Raw genomic sequence first — 20,452 nt, 5'->3', positions numbered from 1 at the left:
ATCTTCAAGGGACTTCAAAGGGTGCACTTCCAATCAAACCAACATCAACATGATTTAACGTTAAAAGCTACGCAAAAGTGACCCTGGCATGCACATAATGCATGCTTAAGTGAACAGTTCCAAAACACACTGCTTCTGATTAAGGTATTATTAAAATACAGAAGTTTACTTGCAAAATATAATTTTCAAGGTGCTAAACTGATCTTTCATGTTACTTGAAGAAATGGCTCCAGTAATTTTTACAAGCAGAAAGAACCATTACAATCACGTGGTTTAACCTCCCAGTTAAATAAATCTGTTATCTGTATTTCTATCCCCAGCCTGTTATCTTCCCACCCACAGGCTGGGATTCCTTTGAATGTTTCTTTTTCAAGATTATAATGATGCCTTTACTGAAATCTGAACCTACCAAAGGACTCAAAGCTGCCCATGTGAAAACAATATGCAAAATTTGCAGTGTGAATCAATACTTCAAAGAATACTTCCCATTCATAAATCCATGACATTTCATGTGTGCTAATTTTGCTAAAATAGCAACAAAAATTTGCATTTTTGCTATTGCAAAAGCATGGATGCACAAGTTTATACTTCTAGTCCCCACAATTAACTATGCATGCTTTTACCTAACTGCCAGACACACTACACAGTGCCTTTTTCTTTACTACTGTAGTTGAAGACACACTTGTACTGTTTCTTGTATTTTAGTGTGGTCTCACCAAGGGCAACACAGCATCTAGACAAGGGCAAGCCATTTTACTAAAACCTCATTTTTCTCCTACAAATAAAGGTGGAAGAAGAAGGATTTACAAGGAAGTAGCATGGACAGATGAATTTCACCCAGTAAAGGGACTAAGCAGGGGGAAGGATGGAAAGTTAAGGCAGAAATAAAAATATCAAATAGACCTTACCTCCAATATCAAGAACAGAACTAATCACTAAACAGAGCTTTAGTCTAATGTATAGGATCACAAAATACTTGGGGAAAAAAAAGAACAAGCCAAGCACCTTGCTTTTTGTATCTTACTGCATTTCAAGCCTAAGCTTTTCTGATGCATATGTGTAGGGGTGGAAATACTATGCTTACCTATGTCATCGTCAAATCTGTATAACTCTCCATATGATTGAGGGCTATTTTCATTAAAAGGCTGAGCATTCTCAGATGCTAGCAGTCTCAACAGAAACTACTAAAATTTCATACTGACACACGGAACCCTGAAGGAAAAACTAATACAGTGTTGAATGGCACAATAAACTCATCATTCAGGATTACATCAGTTGCACTGGGGAGCACATAAGCAGCCTCTCTTCCATCTTTCTCCTGCAATTTTTTTTCCCCGGAAAAAAAAAAAAGTGAAGTTCCACAAACAAAAGCGAAAAACAAAACTCTCCCTTTTTCAGAAACAGTATCATATTTCTAATGAAGTATTTTTTTAAGCTTGGATATGCAATGCTAAGCACAGTTGATCAAAACATTCTTTTTTCAGTAAGGGTCTGTCACGATATTATTTGACATTTTTATTCAATTGTGCTCAAGGTAACTATCACATGCATATTGAGGACTGCCTACGATATTAGTCTAGCTAATGTCTAGGAAATCCGTTTGCATTATGCACACGGAGAGAACCCCATAATGTAAGATTTGGAATGTGTATATAATTATGTGTACTTATCACATGCTTACACAGGACAGAGAACAATTTCTTTCACTCTCTCAATATGGAAAAACAATTCAGCCTACCATATAGGAATAACTGGAATTACATTAATTACCTGTGTGCTTTGCCTGAAATATTTTCTGGGAAAGCCATTTCAATCGATTAGGTATTGAGTGGGGTTCTTCCCCATACAGAAATATTTGTCTGCCTTTTAAACCAGACTGCTACATCCCTAAAGCTTCACTCCAATGAAGAAGATGGAAGATTGTTCCAGTCAGTTACTGGTCAAGGACTTTTCATGAAGAATGGAGCTGCAACTCGTGTTTCATTGCTACCATTTATACTCCACATATCAAAAGAAATGAATTACAAAACGTTTCCTTCCTGCTTACATACCTATATGTTGTGAAGAGCAGCACCCCAGACCCACTCTGGTCTCCAAAGCCCCCAGGGGGTGCGCAAGTCAATCCACTAAGATTCAGGTAGAAAGTACTTTTGCACCATTCATTAAAATAAAATAGTAATATTTTTTAAAGTAGTATTTCCTTCATCTTTAGCTCGTCCTTTTAAAATTTCTCTTTTTGTGCACATATTAGAATGTAATATATTGATACAGTAGCACATGCATGTAATTTGCAAGTAAATAAATATGCGTATGTTGGGGGTGCATGCTCAAAAATTTTTTGTTCATAGGTATGTGCAACCAAAAATGCTTGGAGACCACTGCCCTAGACAGCTTGAAGTACTTAAACATCAATAACATGACGTAAGATGACAAAACCTTAGTAAATTTTAAACGGGAAATTCTTACAGCCTATATAAAACTTAAACCCCTTACTACGAAGTCCTGCCACCATTCAAAAAAATGTAAGTGAGAACTAAAAGTAAAGCTATTCAGAGTATCAAAACTTCAATTCATGCAATGCGGACTTTATATAAATCAAAAGCAGAATAATCCAGATGAGAAATTCCTCCTAGAGAGATGGAAGGCAGACAAATTAACCAACCAGCTCTCGGACAGCACAAAAGGAAATGCCACTGTCCAGATCTTGCACTTCCCAGTAGGGAAACTTAGCACCACCTTACACAAATCAGGTACAGCAACCTCAGTTCAGCTTTTCTGGTGCCTAGTGTATGTCTCTTCCACTTGATAACATGAATTGCACCTTTCTGTATCAAAACTGCTTTCCTTTTCTGTTTACCCAGGATGGAATTTACAGTTTTTTAATTCCCTTCGTGTCAAGGAGAAAAACTATACGTTCAATAATTCAACCTCATAGGCCATTTCGCATTTACTGTCATGTGTCCTGGGTACAAGCTGTTGTCATCTCAAAGTTATATAACAACATCACGCCAATTCAACACCCTTATATTTAATTATAACTTCATCTCTAGATTAAATACTGACTTTCAAGATTCATACAAAGAAAAAATAGAGCAACGTAATTCTGTTGGTAATCTGGATGCAAAAACTATCTTTCCAGCTCAGACATTCACATATACCCACATCTCTATTCTCTGTGCCTTTCATTTTGTGCTTTTGTTTATTGTGGCAAGTAATGTGGAACACTATAAACCTGTTTTAAGGAAAATTTTAGTGATTTGGGACTCCTAAAATACACCAGATTGATAGCTGACTTTGATGAAATGCTAAGATGCTAACTCCAAGTACTTGCCATATTTTACCCTAAAGATCTAAAACAAAAGACATCCCATAGCATGGTACAACTAAGTTCTGGACTAAATTACTACATTTACAAAGCTAAAAAAAATATTCAGATTGAGTACTGCTTTAATCACTACAGGAAAGTAATTATGCCAGGCTTGTTAATAATAGTGTCCTTTTGAAGTTGTCTGTTTAAAGAGTATTTAATCATTTACTACATGCAAATGTTGATTTTAAATTTCTCAGAAAATTACGCTCTACTTAAAGTATTCCATCCAAGGCTAATTAGAACATATACTTAAGGCAGGCATACAGGATCAATTTTGTAGGATCAGCATCTGTAAACTCAGAAACCCTAGAACCACTTTTCAGGAGTAATGCATCTCAGTCCAAACCAAGTTCTCTCAAAGTCGCTAGGTAATTTATTCCCCACAGAATACTCATTAGTGTTGTGAAATTGATGTTGTTTATGAAGAGACAATTGCATTACTAGTAAATCAGATTTCAATTCTCCTGCATAAATGTACTATACAGTTTTCCCATTTCCTTTCACGTATTATACATTCCGTAACAGACATATATATCTTAACTAGTGGGTTTTTTCCCCCTCCTTTCCTATCACTTGAAATTGCTTTAAAAGGTCTGTTTAATAAAGATGAAGAAATTCAGTCCTAGTGGAATACTGGCAGTTTCAGACCACAGCATCCACTAATATATGTGCCAAAAGATCCACCCGGCTTATGGCATTAGACACGCTACCTTCAATGATGAATTCAACCTCAATTGCTTTGATGGGAGCTATTACAGCTGCACAACAACCTCCAGTTTAAGTACAGTCAGTTTTTTTGAAAAAAGGCAAACAGAGAAGTTATTGTCACTTGACATAGCTACGAACAGATCTGTAGCAGGTCAAAGACACAGCAAAACCAAAGTGTGTTTTTGACAAACCCGTCTCCTTTTCAGTCATCCTGAACCGATGCAAGATTGCAGAAGGTTTTTTTTCCCCCCTTATACTTTGCTTTTACATATAATCAGACTAGGTAGTTCCCCTAAACTACCTAATTCTGTAATGTCAAGACACAGGTCTGATAACTTCGTCAACAGGAGGGAAAAAAAAACTTCCACAGTGCAAAATCACGTGTGACAGTGGATGGCACCTGTTTCAGCATCTTACCCAAAAAAAAAAAAAAAAAAAAAGCAAGAAAGCACAGCTCAATCTTATCTTTAATATATCTCAAGAGGAATATATTTTTTAATGAAAGTGCAACATTAAACCACCAACTATTCACAAAAAAGATTAATTATGATCATCACCATAAGAAATGACTTTAAACTGTGCAAACAACATCACAATTGTACAGATTATGTCAGAAGAGTCAATGCAGTTCATGCTCTACATTCAACCAGCATGCAATTTCCATGGAAACTTATCCAGCAAGGCAAAAAAAATAGCAGATTTAATTATTTCCTTTTTTGTGATGGGATATTTTTCATAAAGCTGCCTAATCTATTTCCATCATATATTATAAAAGTTTTTTTAAAAAGAAAAACTGAACTCTTTAAAGTTAGCTTGATATTTTGAACGGAAGCAGTATTTTATGCTATTTAGTATGATCTAATGTTTGGCTACTGAACAGATGTCATTTTATCTACTGAAATTCATAAATATTAAAGCTCTCCAAGTTAAAATACGAATTGTATTTTATTAGCTACATTTGAAATGAATTATGTTGTTAATGACTTAAGAATCATAATAGGTCCATCCTTGCCAAGCATGAAAGGGAAGAATTCAATTAAAGTACCCAGTATTTCATTATACACAGGTGAATTTCAGTCTGTAGCATGAACAATCAAAACAGCATCGGTGTCACAACATACTATTAAACTAAGTGCTTCACTGTCAAAAGAAGAATGCACACTTTCTTTCTCCCCTCATCTGGCAAGACCAACACGCAGGAGAGGAGAGGTAAGTACAGATGACATGTCAATACTAAAACATACAATGGCCTTCCTTCCAATCAGTTGCAGTTATTAGCACATGCACCAGCACTCAAACCACTTGCCATCATCACTGCAGTAACAATGCCAAGCACTGGTGCACCAGAAAATGATTAACACAGGGAAAAGGGGATGGGGGGGGGGGGGGGGGGGAAGAGGAGGGAGCAGGGGAGAAAGAACAAAAGAGAAAAAAGAAAAAAGGGGAGAGTCTCAGTGCCTTACACTGACTGTCTGTTCGATTTTTACCTTGGGGGAAATATGGGTGGAAGGCAAAATACAGTAAGTCAATACCACATAAAAACCTGAGGTAGAGAAAAGACTGGGAGGGAAAAAGGAACGTTACAGCATTTAAATGTAGAAACCATTAACTGTTTTATAGTGTATGAAATGTTTAATTCTGCATAAAGGGAATTGATAAACGACTGCTGTGTAAAACTGAAAACACAAGAAAGAAACAGCTTATATGGTTGTGTTTCTAATTTGAGGGACAAATTTTTTTCAGTCTCAAGGAGTTGAGGGGAGGGGTGGAAGCCTTTTGTATAGATGCAGAAAGGGCATACACAGCAGAATTGAGAAACACCACCACTTGCTAAAGAAAAAAAGAAAAAAATCCCTCAAATGCAAGCATCCTCTCAGTAATTTTGCTTTGTTAGGGAACCATGGCAGATTTTTTTTTTTTTTACCCAAAGAACAAAGTCATTCATTCACAGTCATGTAGTAGATGAATTATGCTAAGAACTAAGTCTGGAAAAAGCTGCAGTCCATAATATTGTGGGGAGAAAGAGCTGCTGTGTGGAACAATCTGTTATGCCCATCCCTAAGCAGACAGAGCATAACAGCAGCCTCCAAAACCTTTACAACAAAACAGTTATAAGGGGTGGTGGTGGGGGAGGGCACAAACATTTTAACTTCAGTCATTACCTACTGCCTTTTGAGTATAACCAGCTTCACGAAAGGCTTTTTTGTAAAAGCTGAGAACACACACTGCAACCAACCAAACCTCGCTGTCTTTACAAGTCTGCAGTAATAGCTGAAAACATGACGTTTCATTCCTTGCCCTCACTACCAAAGAACTAATTTGCAGGGTGAAAAAATAGAGGGTTGACAGGAAGAAAAAGAAATAAAATCCTATCCATCCTCCTTCTCCCCCTTCCTTTCAGATTTCAATGAAATCAGGTTACATACCGTAGCACAATAAAAACCTGTAAATTCTTGTAGTGCTCTCTCCACCACTTGCTCTCTTCAATCTCCTTTTGCTTTTATCCTGCCAGTCTCCCTCATACATTCCTTCTTATTTTATCTACTGCCTGTCACCCCCTATTCCACCTCACTAATCTGCTCATTATCATATGCAAAATACACAGGGCAGGGGGAGAAGGAATTTTGGTCCAACAAATGGTTAAGTAAAAAAAAGACTTGAAATGGCAACTAATTATATATGTTAAAAAAAAAAAATCACAGAAATTGGCAAACGCTGAGGACAAGCCACTTTTAATCCTCAAGAAACAGAGGACATGAACTTCCCTTCTTTCCTCCAGTTTGGCAACAATATTCTTGCAATTACATGGATAAAAATGGCTTTCTACCCTATGTGACTAACAGCTGAGCATTACCTCATCCATAAGGCAAGAGGAAGGCTTGAAGGCTGTCTGCTGTATTACCCCTTTAAATAACATTGCTGGGACTTACCATGAATGACAGCACTGGGAAGCCAAGACAGAAAACAAAGGAGGACTGACTGGAATCGGACAGAAACCCCTGAACAGTTCATACTTTATACTGGTCATTCTTCAAGTCTACGGCAGGAAACTATTTACCTAATAATTTAACAAGGCTTTTTTATTTAAAGTAGTTCAAAATATTATGCCCAGAGTTAACCACTAGTACTACACTGTACTACTGTGACTTTATACTGCTGTACAACTCCATAGAAGACAGTATCAGTTTACTCCGCTGATTTAGCGGTATTTAATTCTGTAGTTGGTAAGAATTTAACTGCTTGATTTATAACATGCTTAAGTTACAAAACCTTTAATCTTCAAGCCCTTCATAAATAACCTCAAAATTCAGCTAGAAGTGTATAGCTGGTACAAACAGAACTCTTTCCAGAACTTTACTGTCCTCCTTCGCTGCTTTGAACATAAAATCTTCTTTAATTCACGGATGGTACTTTTAATTTATTTGTTCTCATGAACTAACTTGTGGAAAAACATGCTGAATTGTATGGTACATTAATGTCCACCCACACTTCCATAACCTACTGCACTGCTGGAACAAACACCAAGACAGTGACCCTGGCCTCTCTTCTGAAATTCACAGTACAGAGAAGCTTGTGCTAGCCCTTAAGGACAGCAAGCACCAAAACGATTATTAGTACATTGGCATGCCTGACAATTTATTCTGGGAAGTTCTAGTCTAACAGAGCTCTTATGACACACATACCCAAGTGTGCTGGATCACAGGTGACAGTATTTTTATATTTCATCTCAGTTTTCAGAGTACACACGCTACATATGTTAACTGTGAGGAATGAGAAAAACTCTACATCAATAACTTATCTAAGCTCCAGCCTAATAAATTTAAGGTTGACCTACACAGCCTTGTATGGAGGTGCCCAGAAGACAAAATCCCCTTTCTAATCTACAAGTCCATGTGAACCATAATATTCTGCAGAAGAAAGCGTCTCCATCCTCTTCCCCCATTTAACATTGAAATAAGCTTATTTAAAAAATAACAGATGTGAAGAAAAATTTCTAATTGAATCTGTAAGCTAGCACTGAGGGGAAAAACATAAGTGTTTGTTTAGAAATCAGAGTAACTTTAATTAAATTCTTACCATGGTCTTGAAACCCTTTTAGGCTAACTTGTAGCAAAAAGGATAGGTTTATTTTAACATGCAGCTCTACAACTGCCTTAAAATGATAGAGAGATTGTAAGGATGCTGAGGAATGAAGTCCTATTGGTCTAACCAAACGTGCAGATCACTGATGCTGACACAAAGGATGTCAGAAACATGGCTGGGGAAACACTGACCTTTGATTTAAACATATGGAACACTTGAAGCATAACTGAAATGTACCATTCACAAACAAATGGCTTATGAGGAGGTAGGGAATTGTATCAGCCTAATTACGCCACAGCAAAAGCGTGTCTGTGCGTGCATGAAAAAAAAGAAAAAATTAGAATATTAAACATATCTTTATGTGCACAAGATCCTTTCTTAAATAGCTACATAGTTTTCTTGTCCCTTAGAGGTAAACAGAAAAGACAGAAAGCAAACTACTGAAATTAGTGACAGAAGCATGAAAGAAATGAGTTTCTCCCCTAAATGACTACAATAATATTTTCATTGAAGGGTTATCAGCTTCATTTACCTCAGAGTGCCATACCTGTTGAAGTTAATGTCTGGATAGCTAGAGTACTCAGACTTCATCTTTGCATTGCGACGTGGAAAAGTACAGAAGAAAGCATTGGCTAGAAAACTAGCAATCTGTTCCTGTGACATTGTGATGGAGTGATTCATCTTTTGTTTCAGTAGAGGTATTGGCTACCAACAAAAGGAGGGGGGGGCAGGAGAAAAGGGAGGGAAGGAGAAAGAAAAATAATTAGCTTACCCCTTTTAAATGAAAAAACAGGAGCACAAAATTACATTTGTTAAATTAGAGCAAGAGTAATTTAGGCCATTGGTGAACCCTTTAATCAGCCGCACCATTAAAGTCAAGAACAGATTATTCCAGACAATTCAGAAAAAGTTTGCTTGACAAACTGCAGATTTCTATCAATAATAAAAAGGAAGACCAAGAAAACACAACTTATCAAATAAAACCATGGGGAACGGAGAGGGGGAAAGTAGACGGGATGCTGCAAATCCTGAGCAATCTAAAAACTGAAGTAAAACCCCACTTTCACAAACTGTACAGTTAGGAGCCCTTAAGGAATGCTTTCAGCTACAATAACTTATATTATACTTAATAAAGAAATGCAGAAGTCACACCACAAATCATCATTCTATGACTTGCTTTGAATTTCTTTCCATCCTACTTGAAGAAGTAACACTGATAACATTTGCAGAAAGTGCAGGATTATCTGTTCTTTTATAATCAGAATGAACAGAAGCTCAGCTTTGCTTTGCTCTTCAGCTTGGAGTTTTCTTTAATATAAAAGTAAACAAAGGGGCTGGGGGAAGGGGGGGCACAAAAATAAAACACCCTGAAGTTTTTTTGGAAAAAATCTTCCATTTTATCAGGTTTCAGCCTCCTGACATGGAATTTTCACTCACTACGTTCATGGCTGCCTTTTTTTTTTTTTTTTTTTTTTTAAAGTTATGTGATAATACGGGGGGGTGGGGAAATATAATTCTGAATGCTAAGGAGTCCAGGAACTATTATGATAAGCCCACTTGACAGGAGAAAGGGAACACAGCTTTCACCTCTTCTCCCAGTATTCTCAGCCATCATCATCAGCCTAGCTCCTTGAGAGCTGAGCAGCTATGTTTTAATCCTTTTAGTTGTGAATATAGAAATTGCTACGGATTTAGATGGTCGAATACACAGCCCTATTTACTCCAGAAAACAAACAAGTTTTCCTTCATTCTTATAACTACTACATTCACGTTCACTGAATCTCATTCTGTCTTCTGGCTATTTAATTAACAAGCTGTATTATGATGTCTGAAGTCACACAGCTAGAGGGGGGAAAAGAGCCTCAGAAGCTCTCTTTAATTAAAGTTCTACAAGCCTATAAAAATAGGATATTTTGGACAGTACATTATATTGGAACAAATTTAGCTTTATGTCTAATGAAAAAAACCCGAATCTGACAAAGTTCTTAATTTGCACTGCCTAACAGTACATCATCTTTATAAAAGGCATTACTACATGAATTTGCAAGCCTTGCATTTGACTTTGTGTTCAGAAACTTCACAGCATTCTCAAAAACTTCCCCATCCAGTGACTAGTAAAAGAATTTTAAGAAATATTCATACTGTCTGAAATTACATGTCTACTGTAGGTCCCCTGCAGCAGAATGAAATAGGGAGGTATTTTCCCTGCTCCCATCCAACAAAATCAATTTTGAAAATTGTAACAAAGAAGCTTACGAGTCATTCCCCTGCTAATGTGTTACCCATCATACATTCTCACTTACTTGATGAGTCCTATTCATTTTTATCAGCTTTACTACCTACAGAACTGATTCTCATAACAATAATAAACAGTTAAGGTTTTTATGTGTGCAAGTATTGTGATGGTCTAACTAGAATAAAATATGCTCCCATGTAAACAAAGGCTTTATGAAAATACTAATTCCAGGATTAAAAATTTTCTAAAATAAAAAAGACGTTTTAAGATTATTTAAGTATTTCAGTTTATAAATGTGGTTTTCAAAGCAGAAAAGCTGCATTGTCATTTCATTTAAGAAAAGGAAGGAGCGACTCCAGCATATAGAAAGGGAAGCGTTACTGAAGTTCAGACTAAAAATACGACAGCAAGGTACGTTTTTTTACATTCCATTACAGATGTGCATTGTCCATTCTGCACTCTAGGCTTCAGCTACACTCAACACAAAACCTACAGCTTTTATTAAGAACATAACGTGATCCTGACATTTTGACCTTAGCCATTAGTTACAGCTTGAAGAGCAGCGGTCTGCCACAGAGCACTTAGCTGCGTTTACTTACCTGGGTGCAGATACTTGGGAGACAGAGCGCCAGCTTGACCATATCAGGAAGAATGGACTGGAACAAATGTTGAGCCTCTGCATCCTCAAGAACCTGTTACAAAGAAAGGAAAAAGGGAAAAAAAACAAAACATCTCTTTTACATCAGAAATAATGATTGTACAAGAAGTTTGTGAAAGCAGGACCCATCCAAAAGAAATGAAAGAAAACCAAAAATGTCCTATTAGCCTCATGCAAACCTGCAGCATTTTTCACTGTACCACCTCACTACATTTTCCCTTGCAATAATCCTTTAACCAAAACACACAGAAACAACTCTCAGAAGTTGCAGTTGAGAAAAACACGTCACCAAATACTGCATAAAGGAACCTTGAATAAGTTATCATTTGACTCTTTCCCCAACAATGAACCAAATTATCAACTTATAAAAATCACTACCTAACCACAAAAGTACTGGAACTATTTACTTCCCTTTCATATTCAGGTCAAAGTCCAAGACAAGTGCCTGTGCCATTCTCCTCTTTAAGGACGTAAGAAACACACTGCTGGGTCAGCTCAGTTGTCCTCTGCAGCAGCAAGAAACTACGTAAGAAAGCACGCAAGCCTGGCCCCTTTCTGCTGCCCATCCCCACCACCTTCTTTCAAAAACTATAGCCACTGGGGCACATACCTTAAAGGGTGCAACCTGCCTGGTCCCACAGTCTGAAGTTGCAATCTTTTCAGCCTCTTCCTGTAAGACAGCTGATCCTATGACTATTTTAGCTGCCCCTCTCTACCTGCTCTAACATTCTTCCCAAGGAGAGACCAGAATTGACAACGCTCAAAAAAATGGGCACACCAATGCTTCACAAGGCTTCTATACTCAAGACAAGTCATATCAAACCCTTCTTATACTATTCTCAATTCCCTTCCTATTGACATGTTTGGCTGCCAAAGCGTATCAAGTCAAGGTATTCAGAGAAAGTGCAGGCTATCTCTTCTAAAGTTGCAACTGCCAGTTTTGAGCTCAACATCACGTACCCAGCGTTTAGATGAACCCACACACACCCTGCACCCCCATTTGTGTATCATACATGTATTTTTAGAAAGTGCAAAAGGTTCTTTAGATGGCCAATACTCCTTGAAAAGCTAGGATAGGCACACAAACAGGAGACTGTAAAACGAAAACCAAAAAGCTGTGCAGCTGCAATATGCAAAATGGCACAAAAGCATGCCATAGCCTCCAAAGTCTCATGCTCTGCTGTATGAACAGGCTGAAGAAGGATGAAGGAAAGAAAAGCACATTCTCCATCTTTCTGTGCAGTGGTGCAGTTTTTCCCCTGACCTAATCCAGGCACTAGATGTGACTGGCTGTTACGTTGGCATGCTGTGTTTAGGGCAAGAAGCAGAAAGAAGAGAACACACAACGTGCACTAAAGCTAGGGAATGGAAGATGAAGATCACAGTTTGGCCTCCCTCCTTCCCCTACAACCAGGGAGTCTGTATTTGAGACAAATACCTTCCAGCAGTTTCTAAATTAAAACCATTAAAATTCTGAAACTGTGACTTTAAAACTATAGAATATTATTTTTTCAATTAAAACTGGAAAATAATTGGATTTACTACCAATTTCACACAAAAACGATAGCAGACAGAATGGATGGAACAGCATCAAGGTATTATCAGCTTCAGTCTCTGCAACACTTAAGGCTAATTGTGAAATCACATAAAGTGATCTTTTTATTCATATAATTAAAGCTTTGTAATTCACAATCGAAAGTTTCACAGAGACTTCAGAATGTAAAAAAAAAGATACTGGCAATTGTCTTGAGAAGAGGAAAATACGATGCCTCTGATTCAAAGCACACTGTTCTCCATAAATGCCAAGCTGAAAATACTGTCTGAAGGCTAACAACTTCTGTTCTTCCAAGATCATTAAAATAAGTATAGAAGTATCTCTGCTCTATTCCCTCCTGTTCCAAGTGATATAAAAGGGATAAGAGCACTCCGGAGATTAAAAAAGCAAAACAAAACACAAACAAATGTTCAAAGGACGAACAACTTATGATAGGGAAGGGGGGAAAATAAAACAATCTCAATACCTACAGTTACTTTCCACGCACTATGTATGCTGCTCACAAAGACATACAAACAAGGTTTTAGTTCAAAATTTTAAATTGAAACAAGAACTTAGAAAGAACAGCAAACCTAAAAACCCTGATATAATAGAGGAGGAATCCATGTAATATACAAAGTATTAGTGAAAGCAGATTTTTTTTTCAAGGTTAAAAAATGAACAAGATGCATATCTCTCTCTCCCCCTGCCCCTGTTCTTGGCCGTGTAGGTACCTGCATATTTACACAGTACAAGTCAGATATTCAAAATTATGACCAAACCTTTAACACCATCTGCTCTAGCAGGAAACTTTGCTCTGTTCTTAGGCACAACATTTTTAAGCGCCATGAAGTAACAAAATGAGCATTTAAAGGCTGGAATTTCAGATCTCAATACTAAAATGAATATGTAAGTTAAATCTAATCATAAGATGACATTTAACCTCAGATGTCTACCAGGCTGTCAAATTCTGATATTTTCTCCCCTTTGGGTAACACTTCCTCTCTTTTAAAGTTGACATATAAATAGTAGCTGCTATGCTTTGCTGACTGCCACAGACTATGCAGTATCACTTATCTGGTGACACATTATGGCACTGGACTTTGTCACAGCTGTCAAGACTTCAACCTTTTCTTTATGCTTCTTTGAAAACAATATCATAATAGTATGAGACAATTTCTTCCCAAAACAGAAGCAGCTCAGCTCTGATGCAGAATGCATAACTACAAAGGTCACTTACACTCTGAAATTCTCCTTTCTCTTCTCCTTACCTTCCTAATGTACCAGAATATACTCTCCTCTCTACATTATTTCTATGCATGACTTTTACTAGACCTCCACTAACAAAAACTTCAAAATTTGGAGCTCTTAATGCCCAGAACTGTTCTCATTGGACTTCAAACAGATTATTCTTATATGTAAATGACAAATAAGCTGCCTGTTTCGTGAAAAGCCTTGGGTGCCATGAAAATCTTACTACACTTTCACAAGACCCAACAACTTCAAAAAGATGGTAACTGAGTTCACAGACCTTAACAAGAAACTCCTAACTCCGCATTGTTCTCTAATCAAACCATCCAGCAGCCTAAGCACCCTTGTTCTGAATACTCCCCTATTTAGGGAGAGATCTCCTAAATATTGTGGGGAAGCACATCAATAGTTCTCAAATTCAAACATAGCTTGTTTCTTCCTGGAAATGTTATGAATTCACAAAAGAGCTGCTGCAGTATGTAACCTAAGAACACGGTTGTTCAAGGACAGGTGCTGTTTGTTTCTTTAAAAGAAACCTCACAACACTATCACCATCACAGACACACAGACACACACAAAAAAAAAAGGCAAAAACCCCAAACAACCCCCCAGCTTTCTCCCTAAAAATAACTCCTTGGGGAACTATACAGTCCTGTGCTTACCATTTATGTCTGGAGACTGTAACTCATTATTGAACAGTGACAGTAAGCCAGAAATATGTATCCCTTCTTGCTTTTTAAAAAACTTAACGTAACTTGAGTCATGGCCACCTTCATGTAATAACAACTTACCCTTTCTGCCCATGAACTCTTCCTGCACAGCTAACATTCCAGCGAGGTTTTTATGAAAAAGAACACCTGCAAACCCTTGGCTGCTTGGCTCTTATCCTCTTTTGTCCACTAAACCAGCACGCCACCACAGTTTCAGCTTTGCAGACCAACCACTATCAATGTATATTCTCAGCTATGCTCAGTGCAACACCGCCTGGTTTTATCTGTGACCATCTTTTCAGACTTTGAAAGCAGCAAAAAAGAACACTATCATGGAAAGTAAAAGTATTCCAGGACGTGGAATGCTGACACCACAACTACATCTGGCAGACATCGCACAACGCAAAAGCCAACCTGAGAGAACCTAGCAACAGCACAGAGCATACCTGGTCCCAGAACTGAATGAAGATTTATTTAGAAGGAAACTCTCTTCAGGAAGCAGTGACTTGTACTGATGTAAAATCCAGCCTAGAGTCACATTATGTATTTTACTTACTTGTAGCTGCTGAAAGAGGGATACGTCAGTCTATCCCCTCAGACACACACACACACCATGTTTCACCAGTTCCCATGTTCCTCTGATAATTTCTTGAGATCCTTCAGCTTGCTAACACTACAGGAAAATAATCGGGGGGGGGGGGGGGGGGGGGGGGGGGGGGGGCGCGCGGGTGTGTTGTCAGATGGGATAGTCTTCCTCTGCATTAATAAATCAAACCAGCCTACCACAAAGTCATGCATTATTAGATGTTGCATAGGGTGGGTGGTAGGTGAAACAGAACCAGTCACGCCCCTTGCCAATGGGCTATAAAAGGCAGATACCAGTTGCAACTCTTCTCGCTGAAAAAGCGGTAATATTCTAGTTAGAATGAAGCTGTTACAACAAGCACCTCACTTTGAAGTAAATCTAGTACTTTCTACTCTGAAGTAAATCTAGTAGAAGCATCTGTATTGATTCACTAAAGTGCTTTCACCTGCGTACAAGCTTCTTCAAGGCTACAACTCTGTAAACATTAAGAGAGACCACTGGATTTCCATTTGTTAAAAACTAACATCTGTTTTATAACTTCAGAGAAATTCTAAAATATGAAATGGTTATCAACAATTTTTAATAAAGGAAAATACATCAAGTATCATAGCAACTTTGTTTGTAAACAACTGATCAGTTTCTCCTTTCCTTATTATGCAAACATGTCCTTTGCAGCTTCCTTCAGGATTTGAAATAAAACCAAAACATATTGTTGACTTTCTTCACAGTCCTCCAATCATGCAAAAAAGTTATTTAGGAATTAAATAATAGCAGGGGTTATGCCCCAAGGGAAAAGTATATGGAAGCAGAGTTGCAAAGCATGACTTGCCTTTTGCTAAAGAAATCACTCTGTGATTTCAACAGTATTTGCAACTAGAGCAACTGATCAAATGAACATGACTTAGGGCTCCAATTCGTAAGATGCAAACGGCTCAGCAAGCTGTTGCAGAGGTAAGAGCTCTTGGTGAAACCTGCATTGCAATTTTGCGAAATGAACATTTATACTGCAGCAAAGAGGCCTGACTAAACATGGTCATAAGTAATGGCATCTTGTCACTATAAACCAGTCCTCCAAAATGTGATGAACAAGTATGCCTGACAGTCCTAATAAGAAGGATCTGAAGCAGCATGGGGTGATAGTGATGGTAGAGAGTTTATATCTAAATCTGACAGCTCATCAAACCAAACAAACTGCACATAGAGAACACAAATTTGGACAGCTCTATCTATCTCATGGGAAGGTAGAGTCATCACACCAACAGGCAACCAGCATGCTACGACAGCAACGGCTTAATGTTTTCAATTTGTTTGGTTTTATTTCCCCATATTAACTTTTCTGGCAGGACAAGAACCAACTGAACCATGTTCTCAAGGATGAAGGGGAAGACCAGAGTGCTTCCTTCAGACTTTGTGTCTTTTATTTCCTAATTCTAACAGATTTTGACCTGACATTCTCCTTCCCAGCTGCCATAATGCCTCATGCACTTCAAATCACTTTGTTTCAGTTTATAAGTGCCCTGTACCATGTTACTATACTGAACCACCTTTCCAGTAGCAGCTTTCCTAATTACTTTAATGTAAGATATCATATGGTTAGAGGTGGTAACAGCCTCCTAACTAATTAAACAAGCTGCATAATTTATGTACTTTATTCATAGTACGTTCATTCTCCTAATTTCAGGAACAATTTTTTTCTTTCTTCGCTATCTTCTGGTTGTCTCAAAAAATATCTCTGTATACTTTTACAGGGCATTAAGATCCACATGATAAATACTTCCACACTGAAAAACCTCGTTGCAAATAGAGGCAGACATAACATCATTACTGAACCTCCCTCAAGTCTGCAATTCAACAAAAATAATGAAGACAGATACATGAACAAAGCAAATCTTTCTCTTTGGGGGAATGTGAATAGTATTGCTCGGTGCCATATGCAAGGAATATGCAGGAGGAACATATCACGAGATCTAGGACAACTTGGAATGTTCTCCAGAAAAAAAGTTGACTGGCTTTTGTAATTTTGCAATTTTGGTGAAGATAATAGGGAAAGCAAAAAAATGAAAAAAGTAAAAGATTGTTTTGGGAAACAAAGACAACAGGAACTTGTGTTTGAAAGCTTTGTTTCTTTGTAAGACTGTTAACAGTCATGTTCTACCTGTAAGTATTTAAAATGCTGCTTTTTTCATTCAGTGCATAGACCGTATCTCCCTTCCAAAGGCTCCCATTTCACTGTTAAATGAGATGTAACTAGTTCAGTTGTGCTCTTGCACTATTCTACAAGACATTATTTCTTATGCACTTTTGGATAATGTTAATTTTAATTTAGCTCTTTTTTGTTTTTTTTTAAAGCATATTTCACAGAAGAACTTTCCAGGCATCCTGAAGCATCCCCCTCACCATTCCCTTCCAGCTAAGACTTTCCTTTGAGATGACACACAAAAACTTGAGCATACTTAAGCAGTCACAATATGCGGGTGCTCCTTTACTGCACTAAGCCATGTTGTCTTTCCTCTTTCTTCCAGAGCACCCTGTACTTACTTACTTGTTCTCCTGCCTCATACAGAAGCTACATACTTTTTATTTGCTGTTTAACACCTAAATTTGGTGGAGTCTAGACCCATGACTAGAACTACAACAGTGCCAATAAAACAACCAAGGCACTGTTTACAACATTTAAGTCTTACCTGAAAATAAACCAATGTCAGACTGCCAAACTACTCCCCCTTCTTCCCCTAATCCTTGTCATAAGTGCTTTTAAACATTATAGAATCCTAAAGGCAGACTTTCTCAATCTCTTATCTGGAACAGCTGGAAGAAGAAAAAAAAAATAATGTAAGAAGCCTAAATAAGTCCTTATCAGGTGACTAATGTATTTAAATTAAAACAAACACACACAAAAAAAGGCTTCACTAAGTCATACCCTCTACAAAGCCTTTTCCTCTGGACAGGGAGTAGGTGAATTCTGCTTAAACATACCATGCCACAACTATCAATGTAGCTGGTACACAGAGAGGGACACTAGGCTGCAGCCCACTAACTTGTTGTATGCCTATGTAAAACAGCTTCTTTGTCATGTCAAATATTACACATATAAACAAGATTGAAACCTAGAGGCGAGGTGTGGGGTAGGGGGGATTTTAGTTCCCATTTTATTAAGTCAATAACACCCAAAACTGCAGAAAGAATACTCTCATCTGCCTCCTTTAGTTCCCTTACAAAAACAATTCAATAGAACACACCTAGCTGTCAAATCCATCCCATTTCTTCAGCACTCGTCTGATTAGAAACCAAAGGAAGGACAAAGTAATCTTTGGAGGGAAGAAGGAAAAAACAGATAACGCTGGATTATGCAGAGAAGAATCTTATTTGAGAAGAAGAATGCTTCTGACATTTATCAAAACCACAAACTGACACTTCAAAAGGAAAACAGAAGACAGCTTACAAGGCAGAGGTTAATTCATGTTTAATTTTTTTTCCCCCCTAAAGGCTCATTCACGTCTTCTGCCAATCCAACCCTGGAATGATTCCTCAGGTGTATCATCCCTAACAGCTGCAGCTTTGTTCTCAAACCTTTTCAACATTCTAAATAAAATCAGAGAGAAAAACATGTATTTATTTTTCCATCTCCTCTTCATGGGTTTAGAAGCCCAGTTTATACTTCCAAGGCACTGGAAATCTAACCTCAATCATTTCCATTACCAGTGAAACCTCAGTCCTGATTCTCTACAGTCCACCAATAGACTCTACCTGTATGCTCTTGCAAAGCAACTCTAGCATGACTAGAAGCATAACAACCATTTCCAAAGCACTGACAGAGTCCTGGAAAGAAAAATCAAATACTGCTTTCTAAATACTTTCTGGATACTCTTGGGAAGTACAAAGCAGTGGAAAGGACAATGACCTTGTTTCTACAGCAGGGCTGTAACACAAGGAGGAGGAAAAAGCATAAAGGTGAAAATGATCCCTTACGGGGCGGGGGGGGGGGGGGGGGGGGGGGGGGCGGGGAAGAGGAAGAGATTAAATACTGCTATCATTTAAGAAAATTCTGCTAGGAAGCATAATGTAGAAACATTTGAAAGCCATCAGATATTTAACTACAACTTTTTTCAACCGCTTTTGAAATCAATAACCTTGGCACCAAAAGTTTCATGAGACACCACAGCTATTGCCCTTACAAAACTATTTTCTTTAACATTACAAAAAAAGTCCAGCACAGGCAGAAGGGGAAAAAGAAGGATCAACTAAAAACAACACAACACTGTAGTTTTCAACAAATCTATAAACTGGTTTTTGCTTGACTCAAAATCACAAATATCTTGAGGAAAACATCCAGTAATTCAGATTATATTGGCCAGATAAGAACCTCAGGCCATCTCCAGGGTACACACACTGCCACCTTTGCAAACCTGCTCTTTTAAGAATGCATGGCAACTATTAATAAACTCTGCATGGAAGCAACATAAACAAATTCAGTTTTTAAGATTAAAAAGGAGGAGAAAAAATGAGGAATATAGTTATAATACACTTCATTTACGCTTTCACAGTCATTTTAACAATGGCAACGCCTCTTTATCCTTTCCCTGGTTCCACGTACACTTTTTCAGAGGAGTGCTTCTCTTGAGAGCTTTGACCAGTGTTTTTTATTCTAACTACTTCAGGCATAAAACCAAAACAAAACCCACTGAAGGCATAAAGCAGCTAAGTAAAGCCACCACAACCAAAAGGAGGAGCTTCTCTTAAGTCATTTGGGATAGACAGGTGACCACATGAAAATAATGATTTACACATAATCCAATGGAAGCAAAGAAATCTGTCCAGGAGCCCCCAGCCCCCAAAACAAAACAAAAAAACACCAAACAAACAAAAAAGCAAACACCAGAAGATTACTTTTAAAAACACAACCTTTACATTTACTAGTTTTTTTCCCCTCTGTTTTTTGAAACGGGAATGTTCTCAATACAGTGAAAACTATGGAAGAGATCCTCAGGATGTATCTTTATATCGTCCCAAAGCATTAAGCATGCACAAACACTTAAGACACAATGTAATTACAACTCTACAGCTGGTGTGTGTATATACCCCTTTCCCTGGTAGTTCTGAGTCAACAGTCTGATGCAATAGGCATTGCAATGGTGCTTACAAAACACCACTTGAAAGATACTCAACTGTTTTGCTGAGAAAGTACAGAAAACTAACAATAAGCTTGTAATTCAGTACTCAATGCTATTTCTCCGCTGCAACACTTAGCTTCTAATGTTTTGAACATGTACAAGATGCATATTGCCCCCACCCTAGAAAAGCTCACATTTCGTTCAA

The 20,452-nt window shown here is 37.8% G+C and overlaps 1 protein-coding gene across 8 annotated transcripts in view; it reads right to left on the bottom strand.

The window, feature by feature from the left end:
• Nucleotides 1–20,452, bottom strand: part of PARG (poly(ADP-ribose) glycohydrolase) — a 71,216-nt gene that overhangs the window by 29,816 nt on the left and 20,948 nt on the right. For 5 of the 8 annotated variants that reach the window (XR_005829557.1, XM_040605402.1, XM_040605395.1 and 2 more), the window contains exons 8-9: nucleotides 10,997–11,089; nucleotides 8,694–8,866 (exon numbers count right to left, since the gene is read on the bottom strand). Coding sequence is in view for 7 of the 8 variants with exons in the window: in XM_040605402.1 (XP_040461336.1) it covers nucleotides 8,694–8,866; nucleotides 10,997–11,089 (266 nt within the window). In the remaining variant the exon portion in view is untranslated. The remainder of the gene's footprint in view (nucleotides 1–8,693; nucleotides 8,867–10,996; nucleotides 11,090–20,452) is intronic. The other 3 variants (XM_040605398.1, XM_040605399.1, XM_040605401.1) reach the window with 1 other exon arrangement.

This window comes from Falco naumanni, chromosome 9 (genome assembly GCF_017639655.2).
Source record: "Falco naumanni isolate bFalNau1 chromosome 9, bFalNau1.pat, whole genome shotgun sequence".
Lineage (NCBI taxonomy): Eukaryota > Metazoa > Chordata > Aves > Falconiformes > Falconidae > Falco > Falco naumanni.
This window is presented reverse-complemented; position numbering and strand designations above follow the sequence as displayed.